The sequence below is a fragment of the Dromaius novaehollandiae genome, chromosome 2 (genome assembly GCF_036370855.1).
Source record: "Dromaius novaehollandiae isolate bDroNov1 chromosome 2, bDroNov1.hap1, whole genome shotgun sequence".
Classification (NCBI taxonomy): domain Eukaryota; kingdom Metazoa; phylum Chordata; class Aves; order Casuariiformes; family Dromaiidae; genus Dromaius; species Dromaius novaehollandiae.
The window spans coordinates 136,644,111-136,668,782 of record NC_088099.1 but is presented as its reverse complement, the minus strand read 5'-3'; the positions used below and the strand labels follow the sequence as shown (position 1 = coordinate 136,668,782).

General features: G+C 38.6%; 1 protein-coding gene across 1 annotated transcript in view; it reads right to left on the bottom strand.

Annotated features, from left to right (window-relative positions):
- The window catches only part of ALKAL1 (ALK and LTK ligand 1), a 55,136-nt gene that overhangs the window by 5,715 nt on the left and 24,749 nt on the right, over positions 1-24,672 (bottom strand). Inside the window, exons 3-4 of the mRNA XM_064505504.1 lie at positions 4,880-4,933; positions 91-171 (exon numbers count right to left, since the gene is read on the bottom strand). Of these exons, the coding sequence (XP_064361574.1) occupies positions 91-171; positions 4,880-4,933 (135 nt within the window). The remainder of the gene's footprint in view (positions 1-90; positions 172-4,879; positions 4,934-24,672) is intronic.

Genomic DNA, 24,672 nt, shown 5'->3' with positions numbered 1-24,672 from the left:
AACAGTCCACCAAACAATTAGCAGGAAAATCAAGTTGTTTTTTTTTAAAAAAATGTCACAGAATTAAAATGTACTTTAGTGGCTACTCACAAGCTGGTGTTGAACAATCCCTTGTGTTGTGATACAGTCGATGGAAGTGCTTGCTGCACTCTGATGAAAATGTGACTGGTCCTGTTTGACAGTAAGCAAGAATTAATCACAAGCCATCAGTGAAACTGTTTTGCAGCTTCAAAGACTGACTTCAACACAGGGAATTAACTTTAATATTTTTTGATAAAATTATGCTTAATTCCTTACTACAACTTAAAAAATTACGATGCAACACAAATATAACAATATATGTGACTGAAATAACAGAAAGGAATACTATTACTATGCTACTACGGTCATGATCTGGGTAATACAAATAAGGGCCTTGGAAATGATGAGCTACTTTTGCCTTGAAATCCCAGTAAATCAAAATTAACAGCATAACTTACAATATGGTAAAAAATAGAATGGTATGGCTACAACTGTTCACTTAGTAGTCAGTATTCTCACACAGAAGGAATAATGTAGAAGGAATGTGCATATTATTTCTGAAGTTTATAAAACCAACATTTTAAGCAAATAAAAGTTTCTAAGCCCTGGAAAGATAAAGTATCTTAGACTTACAATTGGCATGTAGATGATTCATGAGGTTCTTAATATACAATGTGGGTGTTAAGGAAAAAAATACAGCTGAATATTATCTAGGAACCTTGGGGGATGAGGGGAGAGCAGTGGCTGTTGTTTACCTTGACTTCAGTAAGACTTTTGCCACTGTCTCCTGTAACATAAATATAACAAGCTCATAACCAAGCTGATAAACTACAGGCCAGGTAAGTGGTCAGTAAATGTGGATTGAAAAGTGTATGAACTGCCAGGCTCAAAGGGCTGTGATCAGAGGTGTGAAGTCCAGCTGGAGACTAGTCACAAGTGGTGTCCCCCAGAGGTCAATGCTGGGGCAAATACTGTTTAGTATCTTCATTAATGATCTGGATGATGTAACCGAATGTACCTTCAGCAGATTTGCAGATGACGCAAAACTGGGAAGAGTGGCTGATACACAAGAGGGAACTGCCATTCAGAGGGACCTTGACAGGCTTGAGAAATGGGTTGACAGAAACCTCACAAAGTTCAAAAAAGGGAAGTGCAAGGTCTTGCACCTGGAGATGAATAACCCAATGCAGCAGTACATGCTGGGCAACAACCTGTTGGAGGGCAGCTGTGCAGGGAAGGACTTTGGAGTCCTGGTGGGCAACAAGCTGAACATGCGCCAGCAGTGTGCCCTCATGACAAAGGCAACCAACAACATCCCGGGCTGCCTCACAAAGAAAGTTGCCAGCAGGTCAAGGGAGGTGATCCTTCTCTGCTACTCAGCACTGGTGAGGCCACATCTGGATTACTGTGTCCAGTTCTGGGCTCCCTAGTACAAGGCAGGCATGGATGGACTGGACCAAGCCCAGCAAAGGGCTACAAAGATGACAGAAGAACTGGAGCATCTCTCACATGAGGAGAGGCTGAGAGAGGTGGGAGTGTTTAGCCTGGAGAAGAGAAGGCTTATGGGGTGATCTTATATGTATAAGTATCTGAAGGGATGGTGTAAAGAGGATGGGATGAGGCTCTCTTCAGTGGTGCCCAGCAACAGGACGAGAGGCAACAGGCACAAACTGAAACACAGGAAATTTCGCTTGAACATAAGAAAACACTTCTTCAGTGTGAAGGTGACAGAGCACTGGAACAGGTTGCCCAGAGAGGCTGTGGAGTCTCCATCCTTGGAGATATTCAAAACCTGACTGGACAGGGTCCTGGGCAACCTGCTCTAGGTGACCCTGTTTGAGCAGGGAGATTGGCCCAGATGGTCTCTTCCAACCCCAACTATTCTGTGATTGTGAACTTGATTTCCTGTTAAAGTAGTCCTAACGGCAGACCTGCAGGGGACAGCATGGCTTTTAACGTTTGGCTGAGGCAAATCCCCACGTGCCCAGGGTGTAGACTGCTGTGTCTCTGCTTTTTCAGGCTGTGCTTCCTTCTCTGGATATATGGTCAGTGTCATCTGTCTACATTAATATTTGATAAGAATGGATAGCTACACAACTCTGCAATTTTGATTCTCCTGTTCCCTCACACCATTGATATCCAAACCATGGCTTATATGTAACAAGTTGCCCAAGAGCCCTTCCATAATCGCTGGTGGTCCCAGGTAAATATTACTGATGGGATCCAAGTTGAAAAGGAGAGGAAAGTGCAATGTCCACATCATGTAACCTGCTTGATAATATTAGTTTTGAGAGCTGGGGACCAGTTTTCTGTGATTTAGACAGAAAACACTGACACTAACTGAGCAAGACTAAATTTACCTTGCATCCTCTAATTTCAGCACATTTAGCAAGCCCAAGTAGGACTTTATAACTTGTTTCAGGCTATACTACAAGATGATCCACACATGAAACATGACTGACATTACAGTCAGATAAATCTGCTAAGCATTTCTGAGCAACAATTATTTATTTCACCACTTGAGAGGTGGTTTACCAGCCTGGTAAAACATAAGCAGCCAGTTCTAGTTAGGCAGTGGATTCAGCCTACACCACAAGCTTGACAGAAGATTCTTTACTATTACAGTGAATGCATTTGAACATTGTTCAGTGTTAATAGTAAGATGTAGATTTTCTGGGATATTTCAGCCACAGATAAGCTTTTGAATAAACAGGTCAAAGCAGCCTTTGCAAGTATGAACTGGAAGACTGTCACTATTTTTTATCTGAGTGAATAACTAGGCTCTACAGAAAGTATATAACTTGAAAATACACACTTGAAAATGTGTATAATTTTCTTGGCATATTAGAAGTATAGAATAATTTTCTTAACTCTGAAACTGTAAAGATAATGGACTGCAAAGGTAATACTGATATCCCCTTCCTCCCCTCTTTTTCTACATCTCCATTAATTTAGGATGTCCTAACACTTGAACTGTAAGGAATATATCTAAACAGTTTATATAACTAAGGCTGATAGAGAAAGGATTATGATTTGAATGGAACCAAGAAAAATAAAGTCAGATTGTATTTTAAGAAAAAGCCTGCAGACTACAGGATCTAACAAAGCATGGAACTGGAAACAAGCAGAAAATCCCATCACCAAAGACCTAAAGGGCATAATTGGGAAAAAAAAAATTTTTTTTGGATGGAATCTGTTTTCCTTGTTCCTTCCTTAGTCTTTCCAGACAGTCTTTGCCAAATAACTTCAGAATTTTAATGGCAACTACTTATGCAGAACAAGACTATTCATTTAATCAATGGTTTCAGAAACAGGCCTTTAAGTATTTCTTGCCATTCCTCATTTCTGTGATTTATTTTGTGACTGTCTCACTATTGTTTTGAGTAATGAAACTTGTCCTGTGTGCATTTTTTAGCCTCAGTTCTTGTATTGTGCTTGTGATGATAGCTGAGCAGTTTCCAAAGTTAAAAATGAAATAAAAAAGGACTGATATCAGATAAGCAAAGCTTTCTTGTCTGTCCTCCTGAGGAAAGTGATTTTTAGTATTTCTGTGCTACATAGAAAAGCACAGTATCTAGGTTCTTTTGGTTTCTTTCTCCTTTGGATTGAAAATGGTGAGGCTTGTAACTATTCTTGTTTACTGTAACAGTGAAGGGCCAACCAGGTGCAGCACATCTCCTGTAGAGGCCGTTAGGCTGCAGTTAACAGTTGGCAGAAAGATCCTTATTTTGTCCTTTTGTAAAAGGTTTGAGGACACCTACCCTTTGCAAATGCTTTCCTTTCTTACTAAGGAATGTCATAATTATCTCCATTTCTCTTTTTCCTGCTCCAACAGCCATCTATTTTTCTAGTTTTTAGTTTCACTAATCCCAATAACATTTAAATACCCCAACAGATTTGCAGTGTCATACTCATCTGAGATCTTCATTTTTCTGAATTCTAGAACATTTGGAGTAGGAAAATAAAGACTCAAAACCTGTGTGCCAAGCAGCTGTTGGTAGTTTTTGTGCTTATAACCAGAAGGTACAATATTTTCCCCAGCAGTTACAAAATAGAGTCCCAAGGAAAGTATGTGACACAACTCCCTTTCAGTTTTCAAGTATTTGATTGTAATTACCTTAAACTTTCATATTTGTAATGGTGAATGATTTTTCTCATTGATTTTTTCTGATTGCTTTGAACTGATTTAACCTTTCTGTGTTTTCTTTATTTGCCTCGTTAAGCGTCCACAAGGATAAACCATGAGATAGAGACAGAAGACAAAAAGTGCTCCCCTACTACCATGAAAACTTACATGGGCACATAGATTTGCTTCTGAGTGATATCTACAGCCCAAAGAGAAGTTTTAAAATCAGTGGACTTAAATATGGTAGGACTGACAAAAATTATGGACAAAATACATATATATTTAAAGATAAAGATATACCGAGGTCTCTTGCTGAAATATTGCTGGCCAGAAATAGCAAGTAGCTGTTCATTATATCACATTTTTTAACATTATATTACAAATTGTTTGCAATTAGATATACAATGGGTATATACATCTATACATTCAGTGTAGCTGCAAATCAACAACCCAAAAATATGGTGATATAAAGGAAACAGTAGATTTGAAATCATGAATGTGTTAGCTTACCATATTTTTAAAGGTATTTTAGGCTAAGTTACACAAAGAGAGAATCAAATCTTCATGTGATTAGAGTTCTTTAAAAATTGCTAGCCCTAAGCAATAAAGATTTAACTTCAAAAATGTTAAATTCAGTGCAGAACCTCAGAAAAGCTAATAGTGTGACTATTTTCTTGTGGCTATTTAGAATATGCATATATAGGTAAATTAAGAGCACACAGCTTGCCTTACCTGTAAAATGCTTTATGAACTTGTCTTTTAGACTGGAATCTCTTGGAAAAATTTCTGAGGAGAGAAGAAAAAAAATTACTTATGTAGTACAGAGATTACAGTAAAAGCCCTGAAGGCATAATATGCTCAGAATTGTGCTGTGAAGACACACAGTAACTTCCCATATTAATCCAGGTACTTTCATACTCTATACTTTGTGTAAACAACATTACAAAATGTTTTAGGTAATTTGCAGATGAATGCCAAATGGTCATCCTTCAATAGGCTATCAAATTTTCTGTCAATCATTTCAGCACATCTTAGGGCTGAGCTGAGCTGTACTTTTAGAAAGACTCTAAATAATATAAACATGTTATCATGTATGACGAGTATTTGGGTATCTATGCAAATTATATAAAATACCTAGATAAATACAAACCAAATACCATACTTTGGGTCTTGAAAAGATAGGTGCCTGAAAAGGAAGGTCTCCCACAGATCATTTTTGATAAATATGAGCCATGTATATTTTCATTGTCACTATTAGCAAAAAATACTACTCCTCTCCTCTGAAAACTGTTGTGAACTTAAAAATGCTCCCTTTCCACAAGTGTGTTTGATATTTTTTTTTTCCCCCGCAAGATACAAAAGAGAATACGTCTCAGAAAACCCAAAGGAATCAGACAGAACAGAAATTTCAGCTCACACAAGTACTCTACACACTAGGGTTTTTGTCATGGGATGCTGCCTCTGGCTTACAACAGAAACTTCTGATGCAAATAAATATTCTCAGAACTAGTACATTTCCCCTAAGTTTCACAGCTTTTCCACTGAAAAACTGTTTTGTTAGAAAAATCTTGGGTAGCTGTAGTCATAACTGCAGACAGTTACCACTGTCTCCCTAAGTATGTAACAGCTGTGTCTTACGTGAAATTCTTTCTTACCACTAATACAAGGAACATGATAAGCTTAGCATTATGGACCCAGATAAATATATTTAGTCACTAAATGCATTTCCTTATTGCTTATGTTATTTTAAATCATTGTATTATCCTACTGTTTTGTACCTGGTTCCCGCAAACAGTAGAAATTTGCTTTACCTGTATTTTATTAGTAGTAATGAATTGAGGTCCAGTCTGAATTAAGATTTAGCTCAGAAATAAGCAAGTTGGTAATCTGCCAAAGTAAATATCACTGGCTTTAGGCAGTTTCTAAGGGGACATATGAGTGTATTTTTAGGCTGGGATTTTAAGCTAAAATGCCCAAGTCTTATTGAAACTCAGCAGGATTAGAGGACCTACTTTACTTAAGATTCATTGAAAATCACAGTCTTAACTGGCATAAATTTAATGTGTTTCCTCATTTCAAGCGCAATATTACCCCTTCCCAATTAAACTTAGAATTTTATGGACATGGAATTTCAGGTGATTTAAAATTATTTAGAGTGAAGCATAGGAAAAGTCCAAACAGTGAAACGGCTGGGTGAGTTGTGAATGGGATGCCTTGAGTGAACACTGGTTATAAGAATAACCAAAGTGGTGAAACTCCACTAAGAATAGGCCATTCTTGCTCTGAAAAAGAACATTTAGATCTGGGTCCATTCAAAGTCTGCAGAATTTGGTATGGAATGGTAACTGCCCTTTACCACATAAAATTGTGCAGGTATAGTCTGTAATATAATTCATATCATCAAAGAGGACAGGAGGCCAAAGCATTATCCTTAAATGCACAGAGGTAAAACAGGATGAAGAATCTGATGCCCACTTTGATGCTTGCTCAGGAAAGAAGCTAAGAATTTCAAGTATAAACTGCAGCTCTAGTTCTGTCCTTAAGCCTCAAAATTTATGCCGCAAGGTCTGCTTCCCACGAATAACCTACATCGTCCCGAGAGTTCACACCAGCCCAGCTATGTGTGTCCCAATAGGGAAAACTAGGTCAGTCATGAGTTGCAAAGTGGCTGAATGATACTGATTGCGTGCTGGTTTCTCCCCTGCTGTGGCTGCCATCCCTCCGGGCAGCAATCATCTTTTCAACATGTGCCCACATTTCAGCTTTTCTGAAGTGTCCATTTTGTCATAATGCAGTACTTTTGCTTGGTAAAATATGTCAGTGAGCTGCTAGCCCTCTACAAAGACAACCTAAGCTAATTTGTATAAAAAGCACGGGCAGGCACAGGTTACTGGAACACTTCTGTCCACTTACTCTAACAGCAGGGGCAACTCGGCCTGAACTATTAATTGCCCTACACAAGCACAGTAATTTTGTTCTGTCTCCCAGCAGCATGGCTGGGCTGTGGTACTATTAATGAGACCAGGCAAGCTGGGGAACCATTGATGCCATAGCTATTTTCTATTTTTTCCCCAAGGACAGGTTTTCAGAATTGTCCACTTTGAAAAGTAGTAAAGTCCTCCTCTCTGTACACGGATGCGAGGCTGAATTCTTAAGGGACTCAGTATTTAATCAAACTAATAAACACCCTTTTGAATAGAATATTTATCACTGGCTCCCAACCAGATCGCACCGCAGCCAGAAGCAGGATCTCAAGTTCATACAGGAAGCTTTTATAAGTCAGTGAAAAATCATCAAGACAAAACCTCTATGCTAGGTTATTCTGGCTTCTAACCAACCCTTAATTGCTCCAGTCATATTTCATGTCGCATCTATCACCTGTTAAGATGGATATCTTAATATTTACTCTCACAATGCAAGTTCCCATCCTCACAATGCAAGTTACATTCCTTTGATGGATATTAATTTCACAAAGAAAAAGCACCTATATATAATATAAATAAAGTGGATTGGCAAAGCATTACTAAAACTAAACCAATATGAAGTGGCACGGGGCAAACAGGAAAATGAAAGAATAAAAAAATATAAGTGCAAAATCTACATGAGCAAGAAGTATTGAGTGAAGACAGTGTTGATTTTTTCCCACAAGACCATGTTACATAGGCTGGTAATACACAGTCAGTACACTGCTTAAACATCGCAGCCCATCACATGGGATGATAACTGTTTTTCATCATGATAAAGAATATTCAGCCTGTTGGGTTCCTGTGCCCAGACAAAGCCTGCCCTGCTCATAAAAGAGATTATAGAGGAGTTAAAAGGGACTTGTGCCATTGATACATCAGATTCATCCTCAGTATAATCCCATTTTATAACTGTAAATAATCTTCTTAATTCAAGGATTTCTCTCCTGTTTACATTAGGACCTCTATATGTGGCTTTAGATAATTATTCTTCTGGGGCAAAATGCCATCCATCCTCTACACCCCTTCCACAAGTAGCAATGGCCATGGAAAACAATTAAAGGTGCTAGGACAGATCCACTACTGGGCTGTTGCCTAAAGAACCAAGAACATTCTAATGGCAAAAATCATGACAAATTTTGACAGTTTTCCAGCTCTGTTCCACAGATAGGATGGTTAAGTTTATACCACATATTTGGTTCTAAACCATCCATACTGTTAATTCTCTTACCCTGTGGTATGATGTATCAGGGAAGGTGTTGGGGATTCAGGTAAGAGGCCTCTGGATCTGCCAGAGTTTTATCCCATATATGGGATAAACAGGGTTATGGAGAGTTAGTCACATAGCCTGCTTGAGAGAGAGGCTGGTCTGAGCTCAGAGGCAGGGAATAACAGCTGCTCCAGCTCTCCCCCCTAACCACTCCTGTTTGCTTTGCTCTATCCAAAGTTGATTTAGGTGACTCTGGTTAAGCTTATCCCCTACAAAATTATTCTGTGCACTTCTCAGTCGTTACTAAACACTTCATAGCTGAGACAAATTTTTCATTTTTCACCAATCTGGACACACTCATAGGCAGTAAGAAGACTAAAGGAGCCCAAGCCCGGGGCTCAGGCACGTGCTTAACCTGCAGCATAGATATAGCTGCGTAACCTGGGATGGGGCATTTCACCTTTCTGTGCCTTTGGTCTCTCTACATTTTGCCTGTTCAGCACATGCTGATTTTTACCGTGTTTGCACTGTGTCCTGCACCATATTGCCACGATCATGCCTAGAAAATTCATGTCCTGATGCAGCACAAATAACAAGAGATGTGCTCGCAGCACTGAAACAGGGCCATGTCCACACAACATGGCTTGTTGGCTTGGGGTGCGAAAACTCCACATCCTCAGGTGATATCCTCTAGGCAGAAAAATCAAGATCTTAACTTCGGTTACTCCTACAACAAGCATCCCTTGCTTATTAGAGTTCACTGAGGGGAGCAGTTTAAATCAGCTAGCAAAAAACGCTCCTTCTGTTGGCACAGCCTGGGTCCACACCAAGAGGCTCTAGAACATCCCCAGAGGCACTGAACTAGTAGGCAAGTGTATAAAATGCGAAATATCAGAGCTCAGGCTCTGCTTCATTGGCTGAGCCCCTTTATCTTTTCACATAGGAAAAAAAATCATTAAGAATCTTAATCTTTTGTTTTTGTAAGAATATTCATGCATCTAAACAAGAAAAAAAATCCCCAAACCCAAAGTATTTTTCCTCAACTACTAAAAAAAAGTAAAAAATCAACTCTAAAGGTATGTAGTGGCATTCAGGGAAAACTCCATGGCAGATGAATGTTTCGGGAAAAGGTTAGGATATCCAACAGAAGATAAAAATGGAAATGACATTCACACTATGACTTTGTCTTCCACCTAAATAGTATTTGTCAAACTTACAAGCAGATGCTAAAGTGTCCCCCACAACACATTTCATTTTCAATTCCAATATTTAAAGTTTGGCAGCCTTAGCCAGGTTTACTAACTGTCATTTTTTCAGAATATCCACTGTTAATATTCAGGATATCCATGGTTATTTTGTGTAACATTCTTCAAAATGACAGGTCCCATAATGGAATAATAGACTTTTTTGCTTTTATGTTGTTCTACATAAGTATTTAAGCAGTTATTTAACAGAGTTAGGCAGTTAAAATGATAACCATTTTACAGAAATGTGTTTAAAAATATATTGCATATAGTCCAAGATATATTATCAGTGTCAATGATAATATATTTTATTACATCTTAAAGTGATCCTGTAAGTAAACTGTAAGTGTAAGTTACCTGTAAGTAATCCTGTAAGTGACCCTGACCTGTTTTTTATTTATTTTGGAACAGCCATTTTGGGTTAACATAATTGTCTGTTTTCAGATAGGGCAATGCTTTAGAATTATCCTTAATTCTTTCTTTTTTTGTTTTGTTCTTTCCCAGTCTTGTTGTCTCTTAGTTATAATCCTGTCCAACGCAAATTAATTTTATTACAAAGCAACACATTTCAATAGGTCTTGCATTACCAATCTTACAATCTGTTTTTCTGAGTCTCATTTAGATTTATCTAGATTTTGCGCAGCTGCTACACGTATGATCTGAAGAAAATCTTAGGTTTCTACATATTTTGCTTAAAATTATTTTAGAACTGCAGCATTTAGAAAACATAAATGTTTTATTGTGAGCAAGAGGGCAGAAGAAAACTGTCAGAATGAGATGCTGCTGACTCTTCCATTTTAAACTGAGATGCTCAGGCTTCTAAAAAGGTCATTTTGGCATGAAAATAGCATGTGATTCTTTTTTTTTTTTCTTCCCCAGAGGACCACTTCATGTCATGAAATGGCTTACAACACAGTATGTGTTAGTAAAGTTTTAATTAAAAGTGACAGTTTGAAGGACAAGACTCTGCAAAGCTTCCACTTAAACACAGTCTATATTTGTTTGTGGTATAGGAATGAACCTTGCAGTGATAGAAATATCACGCTTCTATAAATATTGGAACATTGTCAGTAAAACTGCCAGGAGTACTTTTTAAAACAGAAATAGTCCATTTACTTGAATGAGTCTTTTCTTTACTAGAACGTCCCCACAGTGCCTAAAGATGGCAACCCTTGCCTACTGTGACATTATTACAAGGTAAAACACTAGTAATAAGTTTGCATTCATGAAGTAATGCCAACATGGAATTTGTTTATGTAAAAATAAAATGTGTGGGGATAAATGTGATAATAAAATCTTTCAAATGCAAATTCATAAAGAAACTAGTAAGGTGTCAAAAGGACTTAAGCAGTAGAGATGAAAATTGACAGAAACCAGAGAAAAATATCCAGTGAAGTCATATACTCCAAAGACAAGTGAATGGAATGACATCATGATGCCAGGATAAAAGCATCATCAGCATGATTGTACTTTTTCTTAAAAATAAATGAAATTTTTAAGAAAACAAGGCTTTTAAAGAAACCACAAAAGACATTCAAAAACCATAATGACTGGAATCATCCCTTCATTGCCTGATTTTAAATATAGGATAATTTCTACAAATGTTAGGAAGGGATGAAAAGCTTCTATAGCAATGTTTCACTCAAAATCAACGAGTGAAATAGAAAACAGTACAAAGATAAGGCATCCTAGTGGAAAAAAATTAACATCCATTTTGATAAGAGTAAGGTGTGATGTTGAGTAAACCACAGGCATTTAACTACTGTCAGTGTCACACATTTCCTTAGAATGGGGTTTGGTGAAAAGCCCAGTCCTGCTTTGTACCTCTTCAGACCACAGAGGGGGAATAGACCTAAGCCCCAAATGGTCAGGAATAGAGGCATGTCATTCTGGTACACTAATTCCTTCCCAACACTCTTGACTTCTTCACAGATATTTGCTAGCTGGGGTGGCATAGGCTGGTGGTTTATTTCTAAGAGATTAAGTGTATGTAGCAAGTGCATTGTGTTCTCCTAGCATGATATCTGATTTGTTTACTGGTCGTGCCTGGATCTAGGCTACTCTGAGGAATCATGTGGCAAAAGATCCTTTGCATAAATGGAGAAAGAAGGATGGACGTAGAGATCCGATCCAGGTAGTTCTGCTAGATGGAGATGGTAATATGTGGTCACCACTGTGGATAGCTATTACAGGGGGTCGATCCCATTCCTTGGCAAAGGAATTTGCCACCCCACTGGTTCCTGGTGCTCTGGAGAATGGTTGCTAGAGCAGCCTTCAACAGCAGCTGATATTAAGTAGAGCTGGATTAATGAATGGCATATATTTCTGTCTTCAGTACTATGATGAATTTAAATAACTTAATTTCCTACTTTCATCATCATACTTTGGCTGGGATCACATTTCTTAAAATTATTACTCCTGGACCCACAGCTGGACAAAGGTCTTGTCTGCAAATCTGAGGATTTCCAGCAGCTTTGGTGGTATTTCACGTTTCACACTTCTAGTTGCTTCTATCTCATTGCAACCAAAATGGTATTATTTTTTCTTCTGTAAACAATAGCCATATTAATATAGATTTAAATGTTTCTCTGGATCCTCATGTGATGTCTAATACAGCAGAGAAACAGAGTACACAGCTCTTTGTTCAAAATGTGTGACATTGGTATTCTCTACTCAGGGTCCAACAATTGATTCTGGGATCTATCCAAGCGTGCTCCGTATCCTCAGGACAAATTTGTGGTTGTGTTACAACTCAGTTCACAGTCTGACATATTTAATGTATTTTCTATTGCAGTTTTCCATAGGGAGGCAAGAAAACCACCGCTTTGCGCAACAGAGAGCAATTCCTTTCATCATTAAAAATGATAAATCATTAAACGTTTTCTATTATTTTTGTTAGAAATAGCTGCCACGTGAGAAAATGCCTGCTTAAATGATGTAATTTAATTCTTGTCAGTCTCCTCATTTGTGGTTTCTACCACATACACTATTTCTGCTTTTGTTTTGTTCTTTTTCTTCCAGTTTTCCGCAATTAAAAGCTTTATAATAATTTAATTGCCTCAGTAATTTGTTTACACACAAACACACACACACACACCCTTTTCCCCCAGCAGACTTGCAATTGATTCCTTTAGAAAAGATAAACTATCTATTTCTGTGCACTGCATTCTGAGAATTCATTGTATCACTGCTTCTGTTAAGTAACACACACCATTCCCACTTACTGAATACATTTAGTTTGAGACTTTGATGAGTACATATTAATTTCAATTGGACAGGGATAGAAAATGATTTAATGCTCCAGACAGATGTATTCCTTTCTCTGTGTAATAGTATTGTCTGAAATTCAAAGTTTACCAGCTGCTTACAAGTGGTGTGTAATGAAGATTTCAATAAATTAACAAAGATTTTTAGCATTTCCTATCACTGTCTGTTCCAATATGTGAAAAATTATCTGGTGTCTTAGTATTTTTTCAAAAAAACCCATGAACAAACCCCAAAACAACATTGCTTGGTTTCAGAGAGATCACACTGTCTGCTCAAGAGAAAATCCTAAATTAATCTACAACTGCATACCACTGCCATCTACTGAATGTAGAATATGCTGAATGTACTCACGCCTATCTTTTCTGCTCTGAGAGCTGCATTTACTAGGCTTCCCATTTACTCCACCCAACAAGAGCCATTCTTTTACTTCTCACAATACAAAGTGTAGTCTAGAGCTTAACGGTTACAAATAGAGTGCAATTAAGAATTTACAATAAATGATTTGGTCAGTTTATCTTCTATTTCCCTAAGAGTAGATATAAATAGTTTTTTAAACTCTTTGGATTTGTTTGCTGTCCATAAAATCTTTATTCAGTATTTTGACTTTATTTATGAAGCATATTTGGAATGCAAACTATGATATTTGATTGTACTTCATTCGTCAGTCCTAAAATGCTGCTTCTGCTAATCCACATCAAAGATATGCTTCCACGCTTATTTACTTGTCCAAGTTTGAAACCATGTTTCTAAGGATACTTAAATTAGTGACTGACTTACTTTCCCTGATATCCATTCCAATAATACTTTTCTCATGTGAGCAATTGCAAATAGTATCCCATTTAAAAAAGTTGAGTAATTGGTATCTTTTAAAATTCTCACAACTTTAGTTATGAATAGAGTATCTGGTGTTACAAATACAAAATTAGGAATTTATTTCTGTAAAATTTATTCTGTAACAAACGGGTATTAGGAGCTTGAACAATAAAGTGGGATCTGACATCGGTTATGGCATGACCTCAAAGAGAAAACCTAACAGTGCCTGCTTTCACTATGGTTGATACAAGTTTACCATTTCAGTCACCACTGGCATTACATTTAGAAAAAACAGTGTAGTTCTTAAATGTGCTAAAGATGGGCATAAAATGAAGCACCAGCTTTGTAAAACCCAGTCTTGCCTGTAGTCACCATTTCTACTTTTCTCCTCTCTTCCCTCTGCCAGCCCACCACGTGTAGTGCCAACCATTCACTCTTATCCCAGTCTTTACTGGGCTACACTCCTCAGCTCTCACTTGTCGTGCTAAGGCTCATCTACACCAGTCGCTCCCTCAAAGCCGGGGGATTAATATTCAGGGGGAATTCTTGGGGGGGAACTGCACTCTATCTGATTCTACCAAAATTACAATATTGCAAATACTAAACATTTTACAAAATACAAAAAGTACTGTAAGAAGGGATTCCTAAAACAGATCACAAAAACAGATAAGGACACCTTCTACAGGCAGTAGCAAAATGAGAAAAGAAACACATTAAAAATATATATAAACAGCAAAGGCATGCTGCTTTCCTAAATCAGCCTGCCTTGTTTTTGTCTAGAACTGTTTACACATCCTGGAAACATTTGTTTCAGGGATTGACATTTGTGCACTACAATTTGGCATAGATTTGAAATACCCCATTTCTAGTGCATCCCCCTTTGTTTGGAATGCATTCTTTTTAAGATTTCTAAAAATAGTCTTGAAACAGTTTGAAGAGTTACATTTTTATAGTGACTGGGGTCACATTCCACTCTCACTCGCAGTTGCATAGTCCCCCTCACTCATCAACACCCCATGAATGGAATTGCCAGGGTATTAAGGAAGGTTTTCTGGACCCAAATATTTTTCAATTGACTATCTGTATTATTACTACAGAGTCCTTGAGATGGGTACCAAGACAAGGCACTAGATGACTAACTTTAGAAATTTGATTTCACTTGGTTGGATGTATAACCTTTATTTTAGCAAGGGGACAATAAGTCTTAGCAACACTCTTATAAATAGTATGGAAGACTGTACATACTAGAATACAATATAAATAGTAACACAAAAAAGCAAGGCTAACGTGACTTGGAACTTTCTTCAAGAAGAAAGGGATATTTATTTATCTCTGCTAAGTGATAAACAGGCAAGACAAGTCTTACATTAGCTAGGAACATTCCAGTTCTTAGAAAAGTTTATGAACAAGCTTCTAGGACACGTTGCCTGAAATAGCAGATGGCTGGAGTTAATAAACCCAGTAGGTTCCAGTCATATGATTCTAAGTGTCAGATACTAGGTTTAATTCAATGAATAACTTTCTCATATACATCCTGTGTACTATTATCCTCATTAGGTCACAGCCTACAGGCGCCTAAGAGAGAGGAATTTCTCCTGGAATCCTCACTACTCTCACCCCCCGGTGTCCTTTTGATTAAATGCTATGTACTACATAAAGACTATGTAAGGTTGTAAAGATACCGCATGAGGATACACTCTTTTATTCTGAGCAGGAGATACATTTGTTTGTTACAGTGTGTTATTACCAACTCCTTCATTCTTTGTTTATGTCAGTTTATTAAACGGTGTTAGTTTCTTAATTAATTGTATTTATTTATTACTACAATACAAAGGAATACATGGAATTAGAAATGAAATGTCTCAAGCTCCTTGTCACATTTCAAGCACAGGAAAAAGCCGTAACTACCATCCTACAAATTCATCTGTTTTTCTATGAAACGAATACCCATTTTTTAGCTTCTTTTCAGATGTTCCAGGTCTTAAAACACTGCTATTTTCATGAAAAATCATTAATTAACCTGAGGTGTATGTCATGAAGTAGTTTAAAAAACCACTTTAAGTTTCTCTTTCCAAAATGTCAGGAGCACAGTTGTGATGCTTTCTCAGAAGGCACATGTGCTCATTCACATGAGAAACTGAGCTTCTTGTTCCACTCTACACAAGAAAACAAAAATTCCAAACTTTCTTCACTGGTGAAGTTTCCTCTCTGTTCATCTGTGGTAGAAAGTGAACGGAAGTGAAGTTTGTCCTCTTCCTTAGAAAGCTAGTATTTCAGCCCCATAATCCATGTAACTCCTTACTGGATCTCACAGGACACAATGAAAGCAAGTGCTCAGGTCAAAGCTCCTGTGCTATTACCACTAGCTTCCTGTCACTCTTGCTAATACAGACCCTCCCAAGCCCAAGCTGTGTTAAAGCTGCCTTGTTTCCTGCAAGGAAAGCGAAGGTGAAGGTGATACAAAGTCCTCAGAAGCAAAGTTTTATCTCAAGTTTTTTACATTTCAGATGAAATTAGTCCTTCAACAGAACCTTTCACAAGATCTAAACAGTAAGAGCAAACAAAGCAAACACATAATAACTTTGCCTGAGTTTGCTCTTTTTCATGCTATTATGCTGCTGGTGGTTTGGAGGGATAGAAGTTTTTTTCTTTTATAATCCAACTTTTAGCTGTCTATGAGGGAACTTATGAGACCACCCTTGAGACAAAACAAGCACTAGTGTTGTCTCAGTTTCTCATTCTCTGTTATCTACATTAGTGTACCATACTATAATGAAAGCACCCGTGGCAGTACAAGGGTAGAGGCTGGAACACATCCAAAAGGAAGAGAAAAAAAAAATAAGAGAAATAGCCACGGTAACATTTGGCATTCATCTTCTACCCTTGACAGCACCCAGGCAGGATAGAAAGCACAGGAGATGGACAACTACTTATTGTTCCTGTCCTCAGTCATAATCTAGGTCGATTCTTCCAAACTTATGGGGGAAAACTATTTTTAAATAAGTCCCTCCAGTAATCTGAGTAGTAGAGAAGGCTGACAGGCTCAAAAGCCAGTGGCTTGAGTGATTTAGAAAGAAAAAAAAAAGGAAGCTACAAGGATGTAGAACTAGCAAACTCAGTCTGGGGGTAAAAAAATGCTACCTTCTAGAACAACATGAGAGGGAGGAGGGATGCTTTTCATCCTTCTCACAATACTAGTGACAAAAACTGAAAAAATAAGATTGTTAAAATTCAGTGATAAGGCATTTTTTAAATCCAAGTATGCAGCTTGTGTCCATTGGGAGAAAAACAGTAATCAGAGGTAACCGAGCCTGCTGATACTGCTAGTAAGTTGTGCTGTGTAAGGGCAAACAGGACTTTAGCAACAAAGGTCCCTTCCATATCTTCCACACTCTTGATGGGACATGAGGGAGCAGAGCTGAGTCTTAGGACTACAATCTTGGTTAATCATCTTGGTTAAATAGCAGCAATCCCATATCCTCAGGCTGGACCTCTGTAAGTATATGAGACATGAAAGCAGAGGACAGCAAACATCCAGGAAATCTCTTATAAGAAAGTATGGATTTGAACTGCCTTCTCCAGAGAATTTGCTCCACTCCCTCCTTCAGATGCCGTTATTTGTTCAGGCTGTTGTGGACATCTAAGTGGGCACAAGGACTCAGCTGCCTCTTTGCTCCAGTGAGTGAAAAGCTCCCTGATCTGTGCAGGGTGTCCCCAGGTGAAGAAGAAGAGGGATTTCATGGGCACCAAGAGACTGTCATGGGAAGGTGATAAAGACTATTCACACTCAATGGCAGGATCCTCCTAGCTGTTGGGAGAGCAGTGAGCAGGAGTGCTCCTCCCTGCCCCTTCCCTGCTCTTCCTCAGCCGTTGCTCTTTGCCTGCTTCCTGGCCCGAGCTTCCTTTAGCCTCCTCACCTTGGCTGGACTCTGCCAAATTGTGAATAGGATGAGGGAGTGACAGGAATAGTTAGCAGCAATCCTTGCTGTGAAGACAACCAACGGCATGAACAATAATTCCAGGGAGGCCTTCCCACCTCAGCAGAGCAGTGACTATTTACAGCTTGAAAGAGGTTGCCAGCATCCAGTTCAACACCTTCTTAAGGGCAACAGATTATCCCTAGAGATAGTTCCTCTGAGCCTGGGCACTGAACTGTGGGAAAGAAATAACCCAAGGATGAAGGAAGTTAACTTACTCAAGCTATAGATGAAGCATTTAATCAGATCCAAAGTGCTAGGGAGAGGGGACAGAGAGGATAGCTTTGCCTGCTGTCAACTATTCAGGTTTTTAATACTGATAATATTATGTTCCTCCTCCCACCTCTCCAACCTCTTGATTTTTCTTTGCTTAACTCATTTTTGAATGGAGAATAATTGCTAAGTGCTCAGACACACTTGTGAGGAAGGGAAATCATACACTGTTGCTGGTTGAAAGACTGCAGTAATGGTATCATTAATATTATGATCATCATCATGAGTTTGGAGAGGCCAAATCCCTGGAGTCAGGGGACAGAGGTGCTTGCAGCAGTGGGGCAGCCTGTTAGTGCCTCTGTAACACTTCTCCTGGCCTGTTGTGGGCACTCAGCTGAAACAGTGAAATAGCTCTTTGGTATCCCCCCCCCCCCCCCTTTTCTCCTTCACATCCCCTGATGCCCTCTGTGGTCTGAATGCAGAGACCAGCACCTAAAAATTGCCCTGTTTAATCAGAATATTTCCCACAGTATCTTCCATCCAAAAAATATGTTATGTTACTAAGAGATTTCTTTATATTCCATTCATTTACAATGCCATCAGCAACATGCTATACCAACAGTCATTCATTATCCAGCAGAATTTACAGAAATATATGTCGGTCTGTACTGACATACTAACTGGCTGTGTATCTTTTCAAATGCTTTTCTTCCTGTCACCTGTCTACCAGTATTTCTTTCTGTCACTAGAGCTACGTGCAGGCTCTTAGCCAGGTAATGGAAATATATTTTAAATTCCACACATGGAGCCTTCTTCCAACATCCTTCACTTCCCCCTGAATGTAAGACTAACAGTCAGCTCTAAGTAATTTTAATTTTGATTATATCTAAACAATTCTTTAAAGTTTTCAGCTGAGACTATCTCTCTTCTGATTGTTTACCCCCTTCTGCAGAGCCTTCATGATTAGATATATATATATTTTAATCTAATGGGGAATTTTAAACTGCCAAAATAAACATCTATAAAAGAAAAAAATATTTTATTTGTTTTTATTCACAGAGGTAACAAACACCTCTGACACATTTGTTAGGGAAGAAAAAATTAAAATTTTCACAATAAAGCTATCAGGCTATCAGATTAGTACAGTTACGCAGGGGGATATTTTTAAGCTAACACCTTTGAGTTGGGGCATAAGCATAATTTTGAGGCTATCAGAGATTCCATCTGAGAATGCATTAAAAAGAGTAAAATAAGTATATGTCTCAAAGTATCTCTAATATTGGCTGCTGTGAAAAACTGACATCCAAAACTGGAGTTCCGATTTCAATGCTTATCTTAGGTGTCATCGTTTGAAATTTAATATCAAATTTCAAAACAAAAAACAAGAGCAACTAAGGAAATACATTTTGTTTAGAGCCTTAGCTTATGTCTACAGTAATAAAACACAAAGTATTACTAGCAGCTCTCTGGGATTCCTGACTAGTACAAGAAATGACCCCAGGAGCTGTCATATTCACAAGTACAGAATTTTGAGGGCTGAGAGACACTAGAAGAAGAGTATGGCCTCATTCTGTTCTCCTTGATTTCAATAGAAGCAAAAACAGATCCTCAATCTGTGTGTAATTCACATGATCTACTTAGCTAAACAATTAAGTCACAGCTCTGACATCTGATATTTATTTTAAGTTCTTTGAGCTAGATTCTCTTCTCTGAGCCAAACCTTTTTTCTATTCTAGTGGCACAAAGGCTTTAACAACCATAGATTTTCCCAGCTGGAGATTCTCCCAATGTGAATAGATCTTTACCTATCTGGCAAAATCAGCTTTCACATTATTTCCTTCTCCTTTGCACTCTCTGAACCTTAGCCATCTTATATGAAGAAGAGTAAGAGACCTGGTTACAGCCTGGTTACCATGCTCCACATATTCTTAGCCTGCATACTTGCCTCTTCAAATTAAAGCTGTTTGGTTAATTTCAATAATCCAGAGGCTATCTGAACTAAAATGAAAGCATAGTCTGCTATGATGCTCTTTTGCAATATTTCATAAGATGTGCAATTGCAGATTCATCCAAAGTGCATTATCAAGACATCTCTGAAGCTCATAACCATAATTAAAATATAGGTTACTCTTATCTGTGGAGGCCATGCAAAAACTATTAAGCATATTGCAAGATCATCCCAACACAAAAGACCCCTACTCCAAACAATGAAATAAATCAGGATGTGGTCTATTGCTTCTTATTTGAGTTTACTTGAGGCAATGCTTCAGTGCGGAGTTGATTTGCTGGGAAATGTGAATCCTCACAGAGAGACTGACCCATAAATATGCTGTGGGAAGCAGAGGAACAACACTAAGCCACTGTGAATACAGCACCAATTACTCAAAAGTTCATTTATCTCTTTGAATATATTTACACTGTCAAAGAATGAATCTGAGTCCAGTATGAAGATGAGGAACACCCATCATCAACACCCTAATCCCTTTGCCTGTGCTCGTGTCACTCTTTACCTAAACCCTGGAGCTCTCTGGAAGACAGAGTTCAAGAATATGCTGATACTTAGTGTAGGCTCAAGCTATGTTCCAAGCATACAGTGACAGGAGTACCACAAACAGACCTAAGTACAGCTTCTACTAGGCACCACCGAGGCTTCAGCCAAGTCACAGATATTAATGGGGATAGAAAACATGTGAAACACTGGTCCCAGGATGCTTAAAGTCACATCTGAGGCCATTTTTCACATTACAGTGTAGACTCTGCCTCAGACAGCTGAAAAGACATTGAGTTCAGAAGTAACTGGAAGTAAGCAGATCTCAACCAAATTGCAGACAAGTAGAAGAGCACATAAGGAAAGTATGTCTACTCTCTTCTCTAAAAAGAAACTAAACATCTACTTGAGCACCCCCCTTCTTTTGCTGTATCCCTTTTACCTACAACACAATACCGTTGTGCCCTCTTTCCGGACAGAATCCTATCCTAAAGTGTGAGCTTCAATCAACACTTACACCATTCATTATTTGTAACTACCACACAGAATCACAGAATCACACAATGGTTGAGGTTGGAAGGCACCTCTGGAAATCATCTAGTCCAACCCACCCTGCTCAAGCAGGGTCACCTACAGCACGTTGCACAGGATCGCGTCCAGGTGGGTTTTGAATATCTCCACAGAAAGAGACTCCACAACCTCTCTGGGCAACCTGTTCCAGGGCTGTCACCCTCACAGTAAAGAAGTTTCTCCTCGTGTTCAGATAGAACTTCCTGTGTTTCAGTTTGTGCCTGTTGCCTCTCGTCCTGTTGCTGGGCATCACTGAAGATAGTCTGGCCCCATCCTCTTTACACCCTCCCTTAAGATATTCGTATACATTGATAAGATCCCCCCTCAGTCTTCTCTTCTCCAGGCTGAACGGGCCCAGCTCTCTCAGCCTTTCCTCACAGGAGAGATGCTCCAGGCCCCTAATCATCTTTGTAACCCTACACCAGGCTCTCTCCAGCAGTTACATGTCTCTCTTGTACTGGGGAGCCCAGAATTGGACACAGTACTCCAGATGTGGCCTCACCAGGACTGAGTAGAGACCTCCCTCAACCTGCTGGCAAGGCTCTTCTTAATGCACCCCAGGACACCACTAGCCTTCTTGGCCACAAGAGCACATTGCTGGCTCATGGTTAACCTGCTGTCCACCAGGACCCCCCAGTACTTCTCTGCAGAGCTGCTTTCCAGCAGGTCAGCCCCCAACCTGTACTTGTGCATGGCGTTATTCCTCCCTAGGTGAAGGACTTTGCACTTTGCATTATTGAACTGCATGAGGTTCCCCTCTGCCCATCTCTTCAGCCTGTTCAGGCCTCTCTGAATGGCAGCACAGCCCTCTGGTGTATCAGCCACTCCTCTCAGTTTTGGATCATCAGCAAACTTGCTGAGGAGGCATTCTGTCCCTTCATCCAGGTCCTTGATGCTTAAGTTGAACAAGACTAGACCCAGTATTGACCCCTGGGGGACACCGCTAGCTGCAGGCCTCCAACTAGACTCTGCACCACTGATCACAGCCCTCTGAGCTCTGCCCTACAGCCAGTTCTCAATCCGCCTCACTGTCCACCCACCTAGCCCGCACTTTCTGAGCTTGTCTACGAGGATGTTACGGGAGACGGTGTCCAAAGCCTTCCTGAAGTCAAGGTAGACAACATCCACTGATATCCCCTCATTTACCAACCACATTTGACTTCCCAACATGCACTGGCATATAGTGGCCCAGTTAAGAGGTCTCACAGCTTCATTACTAAGACTTCTGGCCAAGGAAAGGAGTCAACTTGGGAGGTAAACAACATCAAAGAATAACACTCAGAGTGTAGCGGTCCCTTCTGATTCAGTGCATTCTAATCAGCTAGTTTCCAATAATTCATTAAGACTTGAATAAAGAGATTGAAATGCTGGCTTCTCCTAGGGCTTCAGCCAACCATAATGAAATTATAACAGGATATATTTACAAGGCTGAATATCTTGAACTCAGCTATAACGATGTTTATTAGTAAATCTTCAATAGCTGCTCAGAAAGCATATTTGTATTAGCTAATCCTTGCCTGTGGAGACCTTTATATTTGTTTGGCAAAAGAACATTAAGAAGCATGGATTTCCTTTTTTTCTTCTCTGTAAATCCCCATTTCCATCAGAAAATGCTATAGGATCAAGAAATAAGCCAAATGTAGTGCATATTTTTACTCTTTTGCTATTGCTATTAGTGATCACCCAAGAAAACTGTTGGAACTGAAATGAAAATGGATCGAGATTAACATTTTCTGACAGGTTTTACATTTATCAAGTGTTTTAAAAAGAATTTAGCAACTATACTTTGCATTCCAAGCCCCTTGAATAACAACACAGATACAAATACACACAATGTGCATAATTTGAAAGCACCCTTTTTCTTCTTTTCTCTTCTTTCAGGAGGATCAGAAATGTGACCTTGAGAAACCCTGAAATACACACCTATTTTGAAAAGCAAAAGAAAAGCCACAAAACAATTACAGATCCAATGTATGAGTTTACCTGAAAGAGCTATGTTTTCTTCCAAGAGATTCTAATAAATAGACAGGTTAAGATATCCCTCAAGCAACTTAAATTAAAATGTATAAGGCATTATGAAACCTAGGCTATTTTGAATACTAAGTTGTGAATATATACTTCACTCTTTCAAAGAGGAAAGATGTATTACAATACTAATTGTTCATTACACTATAAAAGGAAAAGCTACTGAAAATAACGAGAAACATGTAGATAAGAATAGCTAAAATATTTGAGCTATTAATTTACTGAAGTTATCTTTTCCTAGTCATATGTTTTCCATAACAAATAACATCTTCCATTCATTTATCAGCTATTTGAAATCACTCAACTATCAAGGCAAGTATTTCAGCTGAATCCACAGACTCCAAATTATGCCTGGAAAGTTATTGGAAAGCTCTTGATTGAAGGCAGAACAACTCTTAGGATAAGATGTAGAGACTAGCTATTGCTAAATATGAAGTGCAAATGCACTTTTTTAAATTCTGCAACACTCTATACATGCATTCTGTTTTAGCTATCATGGCTGCTAATAATGTAGATTCTAGAATATTTGCATAAATTAAACATAAGAACAGCTGCAATACATCAAAAGGAATATATGAACTAGTTAAATAATCTGAATGAAAGCTGCTGACGTGCTTAACTTCATACAAGCCAAACTCAGCACTGACAAACATAGGCAAACTCTACTGGAGTGAAAGGAAATCAAACGGAGCTTGCCAGAGCTGAATTAGGCCCTAATCTTTTGGAAATACGAATAGGCTTCACGTTGCTTGCTGTGCAAATGATAACGTTGAACTGTACTTTACATTTCCTATGCTTATTTTAGTAATGTTTCTATTTCTTTCTGAATCAGAACAGATTCCTAAATACCAGAATAGATTAATAATCCACAGATTCTCATTTACAACACAAGTACTTTATTCTATGCTGCTAGCTTAAAGGTGTTCCCAGTGAACGCATACATGATTATATCCAGATTAAGGTCATCTTACTCTGATCCAGTTAGATAAAGAGATATCATCTTGAAAAGGATAACTGGGATCAACATGTTTTATTTGAGTATGAAGTATAAATGCACCAGAGTAAGCCATTTAGACACTGATAATGGAGGTCTTATTCCTAAGAAAGATAAGCAGACGGACAGTACGTGCAAACCACACAGGATTTGCTGGGCAAAAAGTGTTGGCCCTAAACAAAAAGAAAAAACACTTTACATACAAAAGTTCTATGTTTCTTTGGTTTTTAATACTTCCTGCCATTATAATATTCTGGTACTCTGAGATGGGGAATGTAAGTGCAGAGAAAAGGAACTGGGTGAGCAGAAGCCCCATTACTCTCAATGTAATGTTGTACTCTATATTAAGATAAGTATTATCTCGTCAGTATTATATCTCCAGACTTACTCTTTGCTTCACTTCTTACTTAGACAGGAGAGGAACAGCCTTATATAAAAAGTAAAGCAAGGCTCCTCTGAAAATGCGGCTAACCCTAGGTCCGTGAATTTCAGTATCAGTACAGTTTAGATCTGTTTTTAAAGATTTTGAAAACCCTGATCACAGTTGAGATAAGGGATCTTCTACTGTCTTGTGCAGTTAAATCACATATAGACTGAGTGACTCTCCCATGCATGTGATGTAGAGTAACCTTGTTCATGAGTAGAAGGTCTGGGTGTTGAATTTGCTGCACCTGTGCAGATCTTTTCCACACAAATTATTTATTTTTGTAGTAATCACTTTTCTGGAAGATCATCAATCTGTCAACTAAACGGCCTGACAT